Source organism: Falco cherrug, chromosome 12, assembly GCF_023634085.1.
Source record: "Falco cherrug isolate bFalChe1 chromosome 12, bFalChe1.pri, whole genome shotgun sequence".
NCBI lineage: Eukaryota > Metazoa > Chordata > Aves > Falconiformes > Falconidae > Falco > Falco cherrug.
The window spans coordinates 32,586,909-32,605,659 of NC_073708.1; the positions used below are offsets into that span (position 1 = coordinate 32,586,909).

Sequence of the window (18,751 nt, forward strand, 5' to 3'; positions counted from 1 at the left end):
AGACACAGGCACTTACATACAAGTAGCAGAGCCAGCCCTTCGTGGGCGGTTTTCTACTTAGTTCCTATGTTTCCGTCAGAACACGTGATCTTCCGCATCACCACATCCCTATGCTACTACACTACACAACGTTACTGTCCTGTTGTATGTAGAAATATCTTCTGTTATGGAGAGGAAGGCATAATGCTTCTATGTAAGGAAGAGGTTAATGTTAGCAGAGCAATTACCTTTTTATGAGAAATCAAAAATACCTTCAAATTTGTAAAAAAGTTATGTGGTGTGTAGCCACTCTTTGCTATTCGTGACTCCTAACTGTAGAAAAACTAAGCCCCTACATTCATTGTTTTGCTGTGGGTTGATTAACTTGAAGACCACTTAATAGCTCATTTCTTGATTGTGCCAGGAACTGAGCAGCTACAAGAAATCAGAGAGATTCAAATGGCATCTGTTAAACATCCATGTAGGACCAGGCCTCCATTCCAGTCCATCCCAAGACAAACAAATTATACGTGATCAGACAAATCATATGTGATGCCATGTAGGAGGATCTTTCAACTTAAATTTAAAATATGATTTAAACTTACACTTCTGAGATTTAAATCTTCTGGTATCCCTAGCTTTTGCACATAATCTGGGTTTCCAGTCTAGATGGGTTTAACAATATTTTACAGAACATCAGATGAGAATATGATATAATTTTGCTAACATACTTGATTGCAAATATCTAGGAGCCTTAGTATAAAGAAAAGTAATAATAATGTTCTAATGGTAGAAAACAACAAAAAGAGCTTCCTTAACTACCAAAGCTTTTAGTATTAGACCTACTAATAGTAATCATTATCTGCAAGTGTCACAATACTTGGAACAATTTATCTGATCGGCCTAAACAGGAAAGGTAATCCCAATAGCATATAATGGATTTTTTTTTTTCCTATCTTGCCTTAACAGGGATCAGTATTATAAATACCATGGAAATACCTACTTTGGATTGAAAGAAAAACAGTTTTGTGCCATTATTAAGCATTTTTCTTGGCAATGTTTTTCTTTTTAGGAAAACCTTGTAATTGGTTGTCAGTGGATACAGCTTTGTATATTCTGAAGGAAAGTGAAACCCAAGAAAATCTACACCTTATGGGCTTTACTGAACAACAAAACAAAGAGGTTAGATATTTTTGCTGTCTTCCTGTTTTGATTGTTATATCTTTAAATGCTGCATGGGTGAGTTCCCATGTGTTCGGAAGTAATTCAAACTGTACCTAATCAAACTAGAGAAGAAACACTTGTTCTGTGCATGTTCCCTTTCAAAATGGACAGCAGCTGTGCAAGGTGAGATGTAATACAGTCTTACTTATGCCCTTTGGATGGGCTGAATTGCAAGCCACGTGTCTGGAAGTTTAATGAAATTCTTGTGAGGACCATATTATCATGTGGTGTGTTAGCAAATATTTCTGAGTTGCTGGTTATCTGTATAGATGTGGGGTGTGGAAACTCATTTGTATCCCTCCATCTTGAAAGATAAAATGTCAAAGGTAAAATTTGTTAACATTTCCTTTTGTTTTCTTTCTCCTTGCTATATGTATGGTTTTGAACTTCATAGTGCACAGAATATTCTTATGCTATAAGAAATAAAGGAGGAGAAATGTCAGCGTTAGCTGACTTCCCCCTTCCAAGCCACAGGGAACTCAGCTTGCTTCTTAAACCCTACATTACTTGTGACTTTTTAAATAGGAAGTTTTTGCTGCTAGTTTGAACAAAGCTGAATAGTGAGGGAGGAAATTAAAAACTCAGTGGGTTTGTCTGCTTCTGGCTGCTTTTTAGTGTAACAATTAAAGTGTGTTACAGATCTGAAAAGTGATAGGGCTGTTACTAGGCATTTCTAGTAATGACCGTTATCCCCTCATCTCAGGTCCTGTATGTTTTTCTTAATCTTATTATAACTAAGACATTCACTAGGTTTTTTGTCTTTAAAATGGCATCACATAGCATCTCACTGTAGACGTTTTCTTTAAGGAAAGAGCCTAGCGTTACCAGTGTTTTCAAGTAATTAATCACTTCTTAAATGATACCTTTCCTGATTACTAATGATATTCATACAGAAATAACTTACAAACTTGTCTGTCTTCCTTCAAGAGTAGATGTTTGGATGGAGAGGGGAGCTTGGATCAGGTGTTTACTGGCTGCTCCCATTCACAACAGGCTGTAGGTTGAAGAAGGTAAAAACACAAAGTACTGGAGAAGCAAAACTGGTGTATAGAGGTGAAGATGGAGACCTGGCTCTGACCAAGGAGTTCCGGTGAGTTGTGTTCCTAGATAGGCACAGTAACTATCATAAAAATGCGTGCTCCGAAGAGCATCTAGCTTTTTAAAAGCTGTATGTTACTGAAGTACTGTTTGTACAGAATATTCTCAAATAGACTGAATAGTTATCGACAATACTGTGAGGCAGTAAATGAAATAAGTATTTGGAAATAGTTCTGCCTTTTTCATCTTTTAGAGCAGCATTATTGGATATATTTGAAACAATTGATTTGGATGGAAATGGCCTTCTGAGTTTGGAGGAATACAATTTCTTTGAACTGAGAACTAGTGGTGAGAAATGTGATGAGGAAGCATGGGCTGTATGTAAGGGTAAGTTCTTTGCTGTGCTTGATACAACTAATTAGGGCTATCATTCTACTTGCAAGCTGTTGTTCATAGTATCGTATTATGTATCTAGTATAGAAGAACTGAAAGTTTTGTAGCCTACAGCAAGAACACGTGTAGATACTGTTCTCCCTTTGTTTTTCTTTTTTTCCTTTTCTAGTCTCCTGTCTTGTTTTGCTTCATTCTGGTTTGTGTGCCACTGACCTTCTGCTGAGAAAATTCTTCCCATTGCTAACTGCAGAGTTTTGTAGGTGAAAGATTTTGTAGCTGCCAAAACCTACAGGTTTTCTAATCGTGGATCATATGGTGAATTAAACTGTAAGAGGTATTCATTTAATCAATCTCTTTTCTACAGAGTAAGCTGCTACTGCTTTTATATTTCACAAAGTGTTGAGAGGGACTTTTAAATAGTGTGTATATGATGCTTTAAAAATGCCATCTAGAGCTTATGATGACTGTTTGGAAAATTAATTAGAAAACGCCTGTTGCAACTATACATTTTTTTCAGGTGTAAGCAGTTATAAGTCATTAAAAATCTGTCTTTTGAAGGTTCATATATGGTGTGTCAGTCTGTCCATATTGTGCTATATGACAGCATGAGATTCTGAGACTTCCATGGGTGAGACGGGGAAGCTGACAGTTAAAACTTTCAGCTGTGCTTTGTTTTCTGTCTGCTGATACATCTCATCAATGTTACTGGAGGTCCTGCCAGCTTGCAGCAGTGTTGGGCCACAGATATCAATGTTAAAGAAAAAAGGAGGTCTGTGGCATTGCGAAGGCCTTGAGAATGCACGTATTTACCTTGTAACAGGGCTAGGAGAATACAACCACCAGTGACTATAGGCTGCTCTAATAATACAGTGCGTGAAAGCAGTGGTTTCAAAGCATGGGCGGTTTAGCCGCACTTGTGTGAACAGACTGCACATCTAGAAACGATTCTGTGAAAATTAGAGGAAACTATAAGAAATAGTTTTTCTGTAACTTGTGTCTGACATGCCAGTATGGCATATCATTGTATATCAGCCCAAGTCATCTTTGATATAATTCATTTGTAGGCTATGACACATTGCTTAATTTGGGCCAAAATACTTCACATCTGGCAAGTCCTGCTAATTACTTCTCCCCAGAACACTCTAAGATAGTGGATTTTTTCCAAAATGACAGAAAGCTCATATAGAAATACTTTTCTATAAATGAGTTTCTCATCTGTTTCATCCCTATCCTTTGCCACACTTTATGCCTTTGTCAGTGTTGCACCTCTGTGCACTGGTCTCAACATGCATAGGAGGGGTATATATATATATATATATATATATATATATATGCGTGTGAAGTGTGTAAGAGAGGAAAGAGAATATGGTGAATGTTTTACTAGGTCATTAATCAGTTGAAGGGTTCAGACGAATATCATAAATCTTGACACCAAAGTTCAAGCCATTTATTATAGCATCTGTACCCTTAGATAGATTTATTAAATTGGTAATCCCTTTTTAATAATATATAGTAAAGATTTAGCATTGTTATGAAGATGAGAAAACCATTTAAAAAAATCTCTGACACAAGGACATTTCAATTATGTGTTTGCTGACATTAGAGTGGTCTATCTGTGATATTCTATCTAGAGAGGGGTGTTAGGATTACTGGCATTTTATTGCTTTTTAGGAACTAAGTAAATCATTTCTGTATCAAGGACCTCAAGCGCTAAGGGTGCTGGCTCCAGCTTCCTAATATACCCCATTCTGCAAATCTCAAGCACAACAAACACTGCTAGCAAAAAGAAAAAAAAATATAAACTCTTTCTGTTTTGAAATCTCACCCTCTTTTGGGTTATACAAGGGGCCAGCTGTTTCTAGTCATTATCTAAAATCCACAGGGAAGCTCTGCAAAGAGCATGTATCTGGTCAGGGACATCTTTCCCAAATAATATGGGAGAGCCTGAGATGGCGCGAATGGCTCCATCTTTTAAACCCTGTTAACATAAGTGGGAGTTTGGCTCTGGAAGGATGAAGGGTGTTTGCAGAGAGAACAGATGTTTAAGTGCTACCTTATATTTCTTTTTAAATAGATAATTTTGATATGAAGAAGAATGAACTAACAAGACAAGGATTTATGGATTTGAATCTAATGGAAGCCAATGACCGTGAAGGGGATCCTAGTGACCTTTGGGTCACTTTATTGTCTCTGGGCTACAACAAAGCATTAGAAATGACAGAGGTATGATAGCCATATAGCAAAAATAACTGCTTCACATACAGCTTTCCACACATGTTTAACTGCAGTACTGTTTCTGTCATAAATTGATTTGAGTAGGTCAGTGATCCAGTCCAACAACTGTTAATACAGGGTTTACACTATGACTTTTGGTCATTATGGTATCCTTAGGTATGCTTTCTTAGGATAACACTGGCGTTGTTGAAGGAGGAAATTTGCCTTCTGTTTTAGAGAAAGCCAGTGTTTTGTGGGGTTGTACAGGAAGGAATCTTGGGTTATACCTGTGGAAAGAATTCGTGCACCTAGCTGGTAGGAAGTGATAAGAAGACAGTGATGGTAAACTGTGACCTGTCAGCAAACCTACAAAATGTGTGGCTTGCTCTGCTTAAAAAAATCACTTTCCTGGCCGAGGCCACAACATAAGTGGGTAAGGATAGGTAACTTTTTTCCCCCCACGTGATTCAGAATTCGTAATTCTCAGACATGGCTATTTCTGTTACTGTTGCCTTTCACTACAGTGTCTGAAGGTGTTCAACGTACAGGTTTATGAAGGGGCTTCAGGTGGCACACTGTTTATTTTACAGGACCAGGGATTATTTCTCTTATGTTTATGCTTGCTTATAGAGTTATTTATTTATTTATTTATTCAGAAACAGTAGCAGTGTTGATGTGAATAGCTCTTACTAAAGAACGAGGATCTCTTTAATGACGAGAAAAAAATTATGAAAAATTAAAGGATACATTAAATATGCAGATAATCATTTAAGTTTCATTTCCAAGGAAAGCTGATTTTTTAAAATCATCATCTGATTATATTCTTTCATTAACATTTGTTAAACCAGGGTTAGCATAGTCACCATATAATATATATCCGTGTGTGGAACAAATATAGGCAGACCCAAAAGTACTCAGTATGGCTGAGAGAACATCAGTTGTCTTGCAGTGAAAATCTTGAGGTCATGGTGAATGATTTCTTGATGGTGAACACTTTCTCCTTTTCCTGCGAGTATGGTTAGTAGAGGAGCTATAAAACTGTCTTTCTGCATTTCAGACGTAAGAGGGAGCTATTCTCTAAGAAAAGATTTGGGGAGGTTTTTCTCAAGTTAAAGAGATTTCAGAAAGGTATTTTGTGCCTTATACTAGCTGTGGTTTATGGCTATAGTCTTTGCTTTCCAAAGGACAACGTAGCTCTCCGAAACTCTCTGATTTTATTAATCTAAAAATGTACATCTACTTAACATATGCCTATATCTTAACCCTTTAATTCCTCAATTTTACGTGGTTTAAGAGATTAATATTTCGGGAGCATTGAGCCCCTAACAAATTAAAGACAGAATCTGAGAAATCCTAGTAGATTCCAATAGCCATTTGAAAGAAACCGAGGTGCTATTACTGAGCCTAACAACTAGGAGTTTTTGTTTCTTACAGGTACTAATCTTAGCCAAGATATTGTAAAAGCAGAGTGCTTAATGCAGCATTGCGCATAGTTTAAATCTGTGGCAAGAGTGTGACAGGTAAAGGAGGCAGGTTTATTTCAGACACTGAAATACATTCATACTTCTCCTTAATTCCTTTATTTTTGTTTTTAATTCCTTGTACGTTTTGCTATCCACGAAAGGATTTGCTATGTTGGAGCTGAATGCACCAAACTGCATCTTGAGTGTGATGTGATTGGCATGAAAAACATTCATTTGTCCTGAGTGTTCACTTGGTTTAAAAGATTGCCACAGCTCTCGGGTTTTAAGTATTTAATGTTCAGGGACATACTCGTATTTGGGTAATTCTGTGTCAGAGCATATATGAAAATACTTAGGAGCTGTGGATGAAAATCTGAGGGGGAAAACTACAGATAAAGTCATGATGAAACTAATTTTCTCCATTACAGGCATGTCCCTTTGTCATTGACATCTATGCAGAAAAATGCAAACCCAAAATTAAAGCCATGTATCTAGAGGCAGGGAGCTCACAACTCAACAGGGCTATCTGCAAGTCTGTTGTTAATAAAGGAGAGGCCAAAGTAATGGATGGCTGTGAAAACATAATCATCTATACCTACAAAGCGGGCAGGAGAATCACTTCTGTTATTGAAAATAAGGTACGGCATTAGACTTCTGTAAGGTACTTTGTGTTAATGTGCATTATTGTTCTTCTTCCGTCCTTACATCATTTTTGAGAACTACATTTTCTCATTTTTGATATCAACTTTTGTTAACTACTTCATTAAAAAAAAAATTAGTGCCTGATGCAAAGCTCTTTTTGACATATGACTCAGACTTTAAAAGAGTCTGGATCAGTGTTCTTGGAAGGGACAGCTTATTATAATGAGGCAAACAGTTTTAAGTATTATTTAGAATCTGAATATTTGCTTGTGTTCACATTCCAATTTGACAGTATGTTGATAATTATTTGAGACATAGTATGTTCATAATACCAGAAAACAAATACTAGGAATAGGGAATAGAATTACAGAAAAACTACAGCATTTACATGATTTAGTGTTTTCATTGTGCGTAAGAAAGTAGAAGAACAATGATTTGCATTGGTTGTGTTTTAGAAGTGTATTATGGATGAACTCTTAACTGGCTAGTCTGACAGGTTTACTTTCTTACTGATCCAAGCTAAGAATTGTAAATCCAAGCAAAAGTGGATGGTGAGAAGCAGAGATTTTAAATCTTTTTGCATAGATTGTAATGAATGTGCTTTTTATTCTCAGTTTCATTTCTGTCAGGAACTGTGAGTAGATAAATACAGTGCAGTAAGATGCTAAACTTTAGATGCTTTACATTTTAAAAGATCATAGCAAGAAGTGTATTTTTAAATCTACAAACATGTGAAAGGGGGTGGGTTGATGGACTAATATTAGGAGTGAATGCTGAGGCTCCTTGGAACTACAGGTTTAGATCTGCACTTCGCCCTTTAGGGTAGATATACTGGAGTTATTTATATGTTTGGGGATATGTCAGAGAAGGAGATGAGCTCTGTACTGAGGCAGCTGGGTGCTGTCTGATTAAAATCACTGACCGCTGCCATTTATACCATTTGGGCTTCATTTGCAGACAACACCAAGTTGGGTGGGACTGTTGAACTGCTAGAGGGTAGGAAGGCTCTACACAGGGTTCTAGGCAGGCTGGATCACTGGCTGTAGGGACACGTAGGGTCTAGAGCACAAGTGTTATGAGGAGCAGCTGAGGGAACTGGGGGTGTTTAGCCTGGAGAACAGGAGGCTCAGGGGAGACCTTCTCGCTCTCTACAGCTGCCTGAAAAGAGGTTGTAGAGAGGTGAGGCGGGTCTCTTCTTCTAGGTAACAAGCGATGGGATGAGAGGCAATGGCCTCAGGTTGTGCTGGGGGAGGTTTAGGTTGGATATTAGGAAAAATGTCTTAATGGAAGGGATTGTCAAGCCCTGGAACAGGCTGCCCAGGGAAGGGGTGGAGTCCCCATCCCTGGAGGTATTTAAAAGATCCATAGATGTGGTGCTTAGGGACATGGGTTAGTGGTGGGCTTGGCAGTGCTGGGTTAATGGTTGGACTTGATGATCTCAAAGGTCTTTTCCAATCTAAACGATTCTGTGATTCTGTTCTAGAAAAGAATTTAATAAAAGTCAATTTTATGCATCTGTCTTCTAAGATTCCCACAATGCAAGCAGTCTGGTTATACCTTCAGTTATTGTACTGATGATTTCAATGGAAATAATTGTTTCTGTTATTTCTCTAATTAAATTAAGGAAATATGGTAGCTCCTGAGAGATTCTCTTTTTAGTCTTGTGTATGTATTTAATCAGTGGGTAAAGAAAGGTGTCTTTTAACCCTCCCTAGTTAGGGTGTGAGCTGGAGAGATTAAACGACCTTGCATACAGAGCATCAAATTTCTGAGAGAGTAAGCAGCACCAAATCTATTCTTTGCCTATTTGTGTGCCAAAATAAATAGTTAATGAAGCATTTCCTATCATCCAAAGCACAAGCTTACTCTAATATACCCTCTGTGCTAGATGAATCTCTGTGACCTTGTTCATATTACAGGAAGATACTTTTTGGCACAGACAATTCTTTTGTTTGCCTTTATCTCACTGCCATGTAGAAATGAGGACTTCACCAAAGTGATGCCAGAGCAGACAGATCAAAGTCATAAGCAGCTCAATGCTAAATTGTGTTTAATTTCTGCAACACCACCGTATTTCAAGAATTATTATATTTACACTCAGCTATCCACAAACCCTTTGTACTGTGAGCACTAGAGATAACTTTTTTTGGTCAGTCCTTACCAGTCTTAATGGTAGCCTCTTTGCTGCCTAAGGTTGATTGTGTGAAGTGACTGTGTTTCTATTCCAATTCTCAATACAGAGAGAATGCTGGATAACATTGTCTAAGAATCAGACATTTTCCAATGTCTCTATCAAATTGCAATTTATCTAGAGACAGCTGAAAAGCAGGGTATATAGCATGTCCTTAGGTCTTGTGTCTTGAGTATTGCCTGGAATAAACTGGCGGTTAATGAGTTTTCCATTACCCACATATCTTGGATATTTTTTTTTATATATATATATCTTGGATCCTTCTTGGAAGCATTTGCACAGCAGGAATGTCTGTTCTTTAAGTGATTGTACTTATATGAAATTTCTCAAATATTTTAAAAAATCTCTATAAAGCCTAGCTGGTTTTATTCAAGAGAATGTTTGAAACAAACCATGTGCAGCAGATTGGGATGGGTCACATCTTGATGAGTGTCTCTTCCAAACACCTTTGTGAGGTGTTGTCTTTGATTTGTGGCAGTAAGGAACTAGTGAGGATTCCTGGTCATTTATTACAACAGGAGACTAAATATGAAGGATGCTCCTACTGCTTACATTGGGCATTTAACTTCAGTTGTTAGGAGCTGAATCTCTATGTAGTTGGTGAGAATTTATGAACATGTAGTATGAGCTCCTGAGGGAATGGCCTTTTGCTGGTGGGATAGGAACTCTGAAAATCAGAATGGCCATTCAATGTCAGATGAAGATCCTTTTATGTTTCCATAAATGACCTGTAGGAGATGTTGCAAGTACAAAAACTGGGCAAGCATCCAGTGACGCTTCTCTAGATTGTGGTCCTAGCCTCTAGTGATGTGCAGTTCAAGGACTACTTGAGTCAGAAATACTTTCTTTGTACTTAAAATCCCTTCGTCTTTTTTTCTAGTATGAATTTATCCAGTCACCTTTGGAAACTGTAAACCACCATCAGCAGCGATGCGTGGCACAAAGTTTTCTCACTCAGTGGTGCTCCCATGTTGTATCTTCATAAGTGCTTAAGTTATTTCAGTGAATCTTAAATGACTATTGACAGTGAGTCCAGGCTCATTGTCCAGACTGTGATGATGCTAAGATACGCTTGAAATTGTTACTCTTCAAAGAGAATAGACATCAGCATCCTTAAAGCATTTCCATCCTGTACAATAGCAAAGTTAGAGGAAGTAAGAGGAATGTGTAGTTGTTACATAAAGAACAGCCACTTAACCATTAGGACTAATGCGTTCCTTCATGTTTTTTCACTTGCAGTCTGAAAACAAAGTGATTATTCATGTCAACAATGAGCAGAGTAAGAACTGCCTAAGTAGTAGGGGACTGCCTGTTTTTGCTGTAGAAGTGGCACCAAAATCCATGATGGTAAGATTTTTATTGTTTAGCCAACTTAAAATCTAAGCAAGAAGAAAAAAACGTGACATCTTTGCAGTTCCCTTTTGCAGGTCTTTTATTGTGATAATGAGTGTGTGGATAGTGGCATCTTAATCACCAGTACAGATCAGAAACAGTTCTTGATATTTCAAAACTGAACATGTACTTGATGTATCCATGTTTTTCTGTGCAGATTGCTATAAAAATCCATAGCTGTTCAATTTTTGATAGGTGTGCCTATTTCAGTGGGCCATCCAATACATGTACCGTTTATTCTTTTTCTTTTATTCTTATATTCTTTTTTTAAGGCTGTATTTTCTTTTTTTTACTTGGCGAATTTTAATCAGATATATTGATGTCTGTGAGAAACAGACCAAGTATGCACTAGTCAGAAACAAAAATATATGCGTACTGCACTCCTTATGTACAGTGTCATTTGCAGATGGCTAACTTTGGTTAAACTTGACTTAACCGATCCTGTTTAGCCACAAGACAATTTGATCTGCCGATCCCCAGTCCCCATTCTGGAGCTGGGCTTTAGTGAAATTTCTATGAGGGTTCTAAGAGACAGAATGAGATTGAAAATGCGTTACAAATGCAGTTGATACTCTTCTTCGTTCATTTGTGAAGAAAATCCAGTTTTTATTATTCTAAAAGTATGGTCTCTCTTTAAAAGAAGAGGCATCTGAACTGTTTTATATTTCACAGTTTTCCAGTGTAGATACATACAAACCTGTTGTAAACAGGTAGAGTCCTATGACAGAGGCCGGGTTGGGGCCTGTTCTAATATTGCTGCTGACACTTGAGGTAACTATAGCCTGATTCTGTAAGGTGTTTTATTAATTTTAATTTCAGCTTCATTCAGTATAAACTGTAGGCTTAGTGCCCCTTACGCATATTTTGCTATCATGCAATTAAATTAAATCACAAGTTTTGAATACCAGCTGTCATTATGGATGATGGATGTTCATAATATAGTGTTAGTGATATATGTACTGGAACAGTTCATTTTGCTTACATAGCACTTGAGGTAACATACGTGCAGTTCTCCAGTAAACAAGTATTTCACCTCTGTTTTCTCTATTCTATACAGGTTTCTCAGCACGTGATGCCACTGAACGAGCAGGAAGAATGGCTTTATAATTGTGTGCATTCCCTCTTACATTAAATGTTCTAGTTAGAGGGCTGTTTCTTAGCACTCATGCTGAACCAGGAATCTTTTTTGGCAGCTTCTAGGCAATTGGTAGTTTTGTCCTTCTCAAAAAGCTGGTATACATTTATACTTTGCAGAGTTTGATTTGTTAGTCAGTGAATCACATAAGTACTTATTTCTGGTATCATACTTCTGCTGATGGCTTTTAAGAAACATTTATAGTGATAGTTTAGGGATGGATTAACTGTAAGTATGCAAAATCCTTTGCAGAGTATTCATCACGTGTGGTCTAACAAAATATATTGGCGTGCAAACATTGAGATGCAATAAAAATTAGGGCTGTTCAGTAATACAGCTGACAGTTGTAATATAATTGTGTTTTATAAAGGCTAGTTTCCCTAAATATCCTCTTATTTTCTATAACATGTAATGTAGTTCCATCACATGCTGGAACTGCTTCACCGAGGAAAAACTTAATCTGTTAAATGGGTCTGATGGATTCCTAATTAAACATCCTTCTGGTTTTGATGTCAGAAGCATAAAGTGGTGGGGTTCATGATTTCATTTTGCCACCTGATAAAGTATGTGCTTCTTTCCTTTTTATTTTTTTTCATTTGATGATAATACTAATCTTATACTTGTTCTGAGTAATTAGTGCCTGGTTTTATACTCTCTTATCTAAAATAAAGTCTGCATTTTTATGTGCAATAAGGAAGTAACATTATTTGAGGAAAACAAAAATTTGTCTTCATTCTTGACTGTTAACAGCTATTAATTATTTCCAGGGTAGCTGAAATAAGGAGACTGAAGTCCACCAAGTTTAGGCTGCAATATCAATGAGAAACAGCTTTGAGGTGCTAAAAATATTCATCCTATTATGTTTTTCTGGTTCTTTTAAATGTCTGCTAATGTGGAAAAAATAATGATGACCCTTGCCACTGGATGCTTAAAAAGTGTCTGAGTTTAAAATAGACATTAAATGTATGTGACCTCATCTGTGAGGGCAGCAAGTGGTCTTGAAAAGCTATATTTATCTGCCAGCAACTCCTGCACTCTGCTGTTACTCTGCTGTAATTGTACACTGGGCGAGTAAATGTCAGTTACAAAATGAGAGCCCTGCTAGAGGCTGGCTGTGATTTGCACAGCTCAGCAATTGGTGCTCAGGCAGCTTTACTGGTGATCTTTTAGTTTGTTGGTTTGGTTTTTTTTTCTCCTTAGCAAGTACAGCAGATACCGTTTTCATTTTCAGACTTGTCTGAAAGAACTAGAGGTTGTATTAAGAGGCCCCACGAGTATTTGCTAATTTCTAGTTGTAGCAAACAACAGAGCTCTGTAAATGCTGCCCCAGGCAAGGTGTGGATAGGGATGTTCATAACCTCGGAAGTTCCTAGCTAGGTGTCTGAGGAGCTGGGAAATAATGAGACACTTTCTGTGCATGGTAGAGAGTACAAAACAAGTTCTATATTATTTGCATTTCTTTTGTTTATAAAATCAGTCATGTTAGATGTGGCAGGAATCCATATGCTACCTAATGTGCATTTTAGGAAAGGAACAGTTAAAACTGAAAGAAGTACTTAGCTGAGAAATCATTGTGCATGCAAAACCTTGGCTTTGCTGCAGGTAGGGTCTAGTTGAGTATGACACAGTGGTACGTTCAGAACCTCTTTTTTCTTTTCTGATCCTCTTGCTGCTAGCAAGAGTTTTGTATCTAAGTGGAAACATAGGCTTCGCTCGCCATGGTAGGTTGTACCTTTCCTGGCCTGGACAAGTTGAGAGAAGAGGTCTCAGTTGTATCTGCGGTCTTCTCTAGTTTGCTCCAAGTCCAGGTACCACCAAGGCAGAAAAAAGAGTCTAGCATTGTTTTTTTTAAAGCTGAACACAGGTAGTAGCCTCTTTCGTTCGATGGGAGACATTTGGGAGAAAAAGCATCTGTAACAGCTTTAATGTGAATTTCTGAAATATTCTGTCTTTTGAGAACTAGTGCTATAGTAACAATGCAGCTTCTTCATAATTTTGCCGACACTGGCCTTCCCTGACCACCCTTCTGGGGGCACAGGGTGGGTCTCCTGCTTGTGTCAGGTGGTGAGGTGAGGCCTGGGGTGCCAGAGCCTGCATGTAAGGGCCTGTGGTGACATCCCCATGGTGGCCATAGGGACACGTAGGGGCCGGAGCGCAAGTGTTACGGGTGTGTGAGGGAACTGGGGTTGTTTGGCCTGGAGAAAAGGAGGCTCAGGGAGACATTGTCACTCTCTACAGCTGCATGAAAGGTTGTAGCAAGGTGGGGCTGGTCTCTTCTCCCAGGTGACAAACCATAGGAGGACAGGCAATGGCCTCAAGTTGTGCCAGGGGGGTTTAGTTTGGGTATTAGGAAAAATGTCTTCATGGCAGGGGTAGTAAAGCCCTGGAACAGGCTGCCCAGGGCAGTGGTGGAGTCCCCACGTCCAGATGTGGTGCTTAGGGACATGGCTTAGCGGTGGGCTTGGCAGTGCTGGGTTAATGGTTGATCTCCATGATCTTAAAGGTCTTTTCCAACCTAAGCAAGCGTGTGACCCTGTGGCAGGGGGCTAGGCCCCGGGGGTGCTGGTGCAGCCCCTGCCGGTCGCAGCACCTCGCCTTCCTCTCCCCGCAGAGCCCGGCGCCGGCACCCGCCGAGACCTGCCGGCGCGCAGATCCGCGGCTCGCCAGGAGGGCTGTCGGCCTTCCGCCGCCTCCTTAACGACGGTGCGACACCGGGACCCCCCGGCCCGTCTCCCGGCGCCGGCGGCGCCTTTAAGGGGCGGGAGCGGCGGCGGGGCCGGCCCTAGCCGCGGTTCCCCCCGCCCCGGGCCGCGGCCGCCCGGAACTGGCAGCGGCGGCCGGCCATGGTGCGGATCGCGGCGGTGAAGACCCAGCCGTACGGCGACCAGAAGCCCGGCACCAGCGGGCTGCGCAAGCGGGTGACCGTCTTCCAGAGCAATGCCAACTACACCGAGAACTTCATCCAGAGCATCCTGGCCACCGTGCCGCCGGCCGAGCGGCAAGAGGCCACGCTGGTGGTGGGGGGGGACGGCCGCTTCTACATGAGGGACGCCATCCAGCTCATCGTCCGCATCGCTGCCGCCAACGGGGTAGGGCTCTGCGCTCCCGGCGCTTCCCTGCCCCTCGGCGGGCAGACGGCAGTCCCCCGGGCCGGCCCGGAGGCTGGTCCCGCGGCGGGGGGCGGCGAGCTGGCCGCGGCAGCGGGAAATCGCTGGCGCTTTGCGTGTACGTGGCGTGGAAGCAAATCAGCGAGTGACACATACGCTGGGGAGGCTCAGCGTGGGGACAGCTCGTGTCTCACGCAGTAAAAGTGACCCGGTAGCCTTACCTCCCTGTGGTACGTGCAGGAGCAGTCAGACGCGTGCAAGTGCGGAGGTGGGGAGGAGCGTGCAGTTTTCCTGGTACTGCTTTTTGTTGCTCAGGGCCATGGGTGTGTTTTTTAGCTAACAGCAAAACCAGTGGTGCAACGTGGAGGTGGTGAGGTGTGCAGGGTGGGGAGCAACACAGAATTCCACGATGCTGGACTGCATCTGGCTGCTGGAGACTTCATTCCTGTTGATCCCTCTCTGTTCTGTCACTTGGTCAGCCCAAGAGAAGCCCAGCAGGCACAGCTGATAGGGATAGCTGCACTGAAACTGAATTTGCAGAGGGAGGTTTTTCACTATGGTTGGTCTTTTTCAAATGAGAAACATCCCCGTCTCCTGGGTCACTTGACTCCTTGTCAGCAGCAAACATTCTTCCTCATAGACCAACGAGGAGGGAGTGGGCTGAGGATGTTTGGTGGCTAGGGTTGGACATCAGGGTAAAACCTTAGTTACGTATTTCAGCCTCCCAGTGGCAGTCAGGTGCCTCAGTGCCTTTTAAGTGTCTGGCTTCTTAAGAAACAAAAAAAAACTAATTAGAGATACCTGCTGCCTTATGGCATAAAAAAAGCAAATAACTGTTTCTTTTTAAGCCATGTAGAAATTTGTCTTTTGTGATTTGTGGTAGCTGTTAGCTTTCAGTCTGTGTCCCAGCATCCCTGAGCAGCACCGGCCTTGCTGTGTGCACCTGTGGAAGTGATGGATAGTGCAGCCTACCCTGACGAGAAAAGCGGCAGACACTTGTTTATTTATTTGTTCTAAGAAAGGGTTGGAGTAGAAACATACAGCATTTTTGCCTGACTGCACACACAGACAGCACCTTGGATCCCTATGAATAAGCAGACTGGGAGACTTGTTCTCAGGGATAAAGCCCTAGTTTGTGCAGGTTTTTGGATGTGCACCCCAGGGCATGGTTGGATGTGGCAGCCTTCCAGGCTGAGTTCATCATCAGAACCTCAGCCCTTTCCCAGAAGTAAGCAAGGATGTGAGGGTGATACCATGCTGGGGTCTGATGAGGTGTCTTACTGGGAAGTGGGGTCAAGGGCCAGTTGCTACTTGAATCCTCCACCCTGATTGTGCAGATGCTCACGTACGTGCAGCATTGCAGCACTGAGCTTTCTGCCAGAGTTGCAGAAGCAGGTCCCAAGGGGTGCACTTGCTAACGGGCATTTGACTTGTATTTTGTCCGCGTGAATTCAGAGTGCTAGGATAGAATTGGCTCTAAAGTCAGGAAAATGTTCTAGAAAGGCAAGAAAGGAAACAGGAGGTAGAGGAAGAAAACAGGTGGAAGAATACGTGGATTAAGAACCAAGACACTAGTAGATGAAGTGAGAAGTTTTACTTTAAAATCATTTGTTCTGGATTTTTAATTTGTAAAACAAGATAAAGGCCATGGCCTGAGACAAAATGTTAGACTATTTCAAGCAAAAATTTGGCACTATTACAGCATTACCATTCATCTACTGATGCAGGTTTTTCATAGCCTTATTACAGCAGAACAGAGGTAGTAGTATAGGCTTGCCAGAGTACGGTGGAGTGCCATGGAATTAGCCCATTTTTTCCCCCCAGAGACTCAAAGAGGAGTGGTAGGTCAAAAGCACTGCAAAAATGTAGATGTAAATATCCAATTTAAAAGAGAGGAGGAAAAAGACCTCAAAAGGGGAGCACTGAAGAGCAAAATATCCCCCAAATTCTTTAAGAAATGAATAGCCTGAACAAGTAACCAGAAGGAGGTACAGTGAAGTGATTTGCAGAACACAGGGTCATTGAAAACTTGACATAAAATTGCTGGCCAAGTTTGAGTGGCACTGGCCGGTATAAGACGGTGCAGGTTTTGTGTTGCCAAAGTAAAGAATGGCAAAACCATCAGGTTCCAAGAAATGAGGTGACTAAAAATAGAAAGTTTCTTTAGCAAATGCAAAATGTTAGTTTTTAATAAATTCCTACGTACTTGCTTTCCTATTGGGGAATGGTTAGGGGACACTTGCTTTGTGGTTTTTCTCTGTAATTGCAAGTATTGCTTCTCTGATAGTTACCACACTGTAGTTGAGTAAGAGCCTATGAAAATCGTGTTTCTTCATAATAAATGTGAAGTAACTAGAAGTTGCCTACCCTTCAAAAAGAAGGGTGGACTACTAGTGTTAACTGGTAAGAAAGTGTACTGCAGAACAGGGAACGCTTGTTCCTGGAGGCTGTGGTTTTGTCTGAGTGCTGGGGCTCTTGGAGGGTCTCCTGACTCCAGCAGGCACATCTCAGAGAAAGACAGTATTCTCATGCTGAAAAATACTGAGTAACATAGGGAAAACTCCAGAGGTGGCTGCATTGCCCTGTCTGGACACTGAACAAACAGCACTGTTCTGTCTGTAGGGAAATGGTTGTTACAATGCATGTGAGGAAGGACTGGAATGTAGTTACAGCATGAATGTAGTGGAAGCGAAAACAAGAAGTAAGGAATAAAAGTAGAATGAAGAGAAGTTTGGGCTACAGTATTTTCTAACATGGCTCTTCTGATTGCTTGATTAACAAGGTATGTTATACCAGGCTGTATTCACTGATCCAAAGTCAGCCAGCCAGCCACCTGTACCAAAGCAAGTGCTGGAAAACTGTATTTCTGGTTCCAGGGATTAAGAGGTGATTGGATTAATACTTCAAAATCACTTAGTTTTAAGATCTTGTTGAATGGTCCTCTCAAGCCACAGGAGAAACCTGAGAAACCACAGTTCATGGTTGTTAGCTTTACAAGGAAAGGAGGCTAAAGTGACTTTTAGTTTTGTTTCCATCTGGAGTGGTCAAGTGTAAGTACTTAGTTATATATCAGTTAGCAACAACTCAATTTGTAGTTGCACGATTAAGGAGTGTTCATGCTATTTATGTTTGCTTTTATATAAGTAAACTAAAATAGAGACTGTTAGTTTTGCCATTCTCAGTTGGCATCCAGTGTAGGTTGCCTGCTTTAGGTTGGTCTGTGTGCCAGGTTTTCTTCATGTTATTGACACATAGTTCTGACTCTTAAGCTTTTTTTCATGTAATTAAAAAGCTCCTGTCAGAGTATCATTTGTCAGAGTAGAATGACATAGCTTTATGTCAAAAATAGGCAAAAATCACAGAAATGAAGCTAGAAATCTAGATCTGATCACATAGTTAGCATCAGGTTGATTCATTAATGTTGTCACCTGCTGTTCAACAAATTTTCTGTGCCCCTGGTTCCTTCTTAAATAAACAGATTTCAAAGTGCTGCAAAGTAGCTACATTAAAGCAAATTGCTTGGAGGTGTTTTGAATGCCAGGCAGTGCTTTGCATGTTAAGTACTAGCCTGGTTTTGTTTTGCTGCTGCAGGACAAACAATGCTTTTGTTAGAAATACTGCTCTGTACCCTAGACAGTTTGGTTTCCTGGCTTCAATGCTATTAACCTTTTCCCCCACTCAATTATCCCAAGGAAACCAAGTGTTTAAACTCGATTGCATTGCTCAGCAGCCCTTTATTTGCCACTTTCTACTTTTTGTAGCCCTGCTCCCTTTTTCTTTGTGTTGTTCCGCCATCGCCTCCAGACCAGTTTCCATTCCAGTGGTGCCACTGAGCCCATAATAAGCAGTGTGGTGCAGTGCAAGCTTGGATAGCCATGTTGGGGTCCTGGCTAGAGTGTGCCCGTGTTCCTGGACTCAGCATCCCAGCTGTGGAAGGGTGGGCATAGTGGGACTGGCATGTCTGTGATCTGCT

General features: G+C 40.8%; 2 protein-coding genes across 5 annotated transcripts in view; both read left to right on the top strand.

The window, feature by feature from the left end:
* The window catches only part of EFCAB7 (EF-hand calcium binding domain 7), a 30,985-nt gene extending 19,303 nt beyond the window's left edge, over positions 1 to 11,682 (top strand). For 2 of the 3 annotated variants that reach the window (XM_055725133.1, XM_027804003.2), the window contains 7 exons: positions 1,052 to 1,161; positions 2,136 to 2,293; positions 2,495 to 2,628; positions 4,709 to 4,857; positions 6,740 to 6,949; positions 10,384 to 10,491; positions 11,594 to 11,682. In XM_055725133.1, the coding sequence (XP_055581108.1) occupies positions 1,052 to 1,161; positions 2,136 to 2,293; positions 2,495 to 2,628; positions 4,709 to 4,857; positions 6,740 to 6,949; positions 10,384 to 10,491; positions 11,594 to 11,668 (944 nt within the window). In that variant the 3' untranslated portion in view covers positions 11,669 to 11,682. The remainder of the gene's footprint in view (positions 1 to 1,051; positions 1,162 to 2,135; positions 2,294 to 2,494; positions 2,629 to 4,708; positions 4,858 to 6,739; positions 6,950 to 10,383; positions 10,492 to 11,593) is intronic. The other variant, XM_027804004.2, reaches the window with a different exon arrangement.
* Positions 11,683 to 12,474: 792 nt separating this feature from the next.
* The window catches only part of PGM1 (phosphoglucomutase 1), a 28,239-nt gene continuing 21,962 nt past the window's right edge, over positions 12,475 to 18,751 (top strand). The window contains exon 1 of one of the 2 annotated variants that reach the window (XM_055725136.1): positions 12,475 to 12,507. In XM_055725136.1, the coding sequence (XP_055581111.1) occupies positions 12,490 to 12,507 (18 nt within the window). In that variant the 5' untranslated portion in view covers positions 12,475 to 12,489. Of the gene's footprint in view, positions 12,508 to 14,418; positions 14,761 to 18,751 lie in introns of those variants that run through there. The other variant, XM_055725135.1, reaches the window with a different exon arrangement.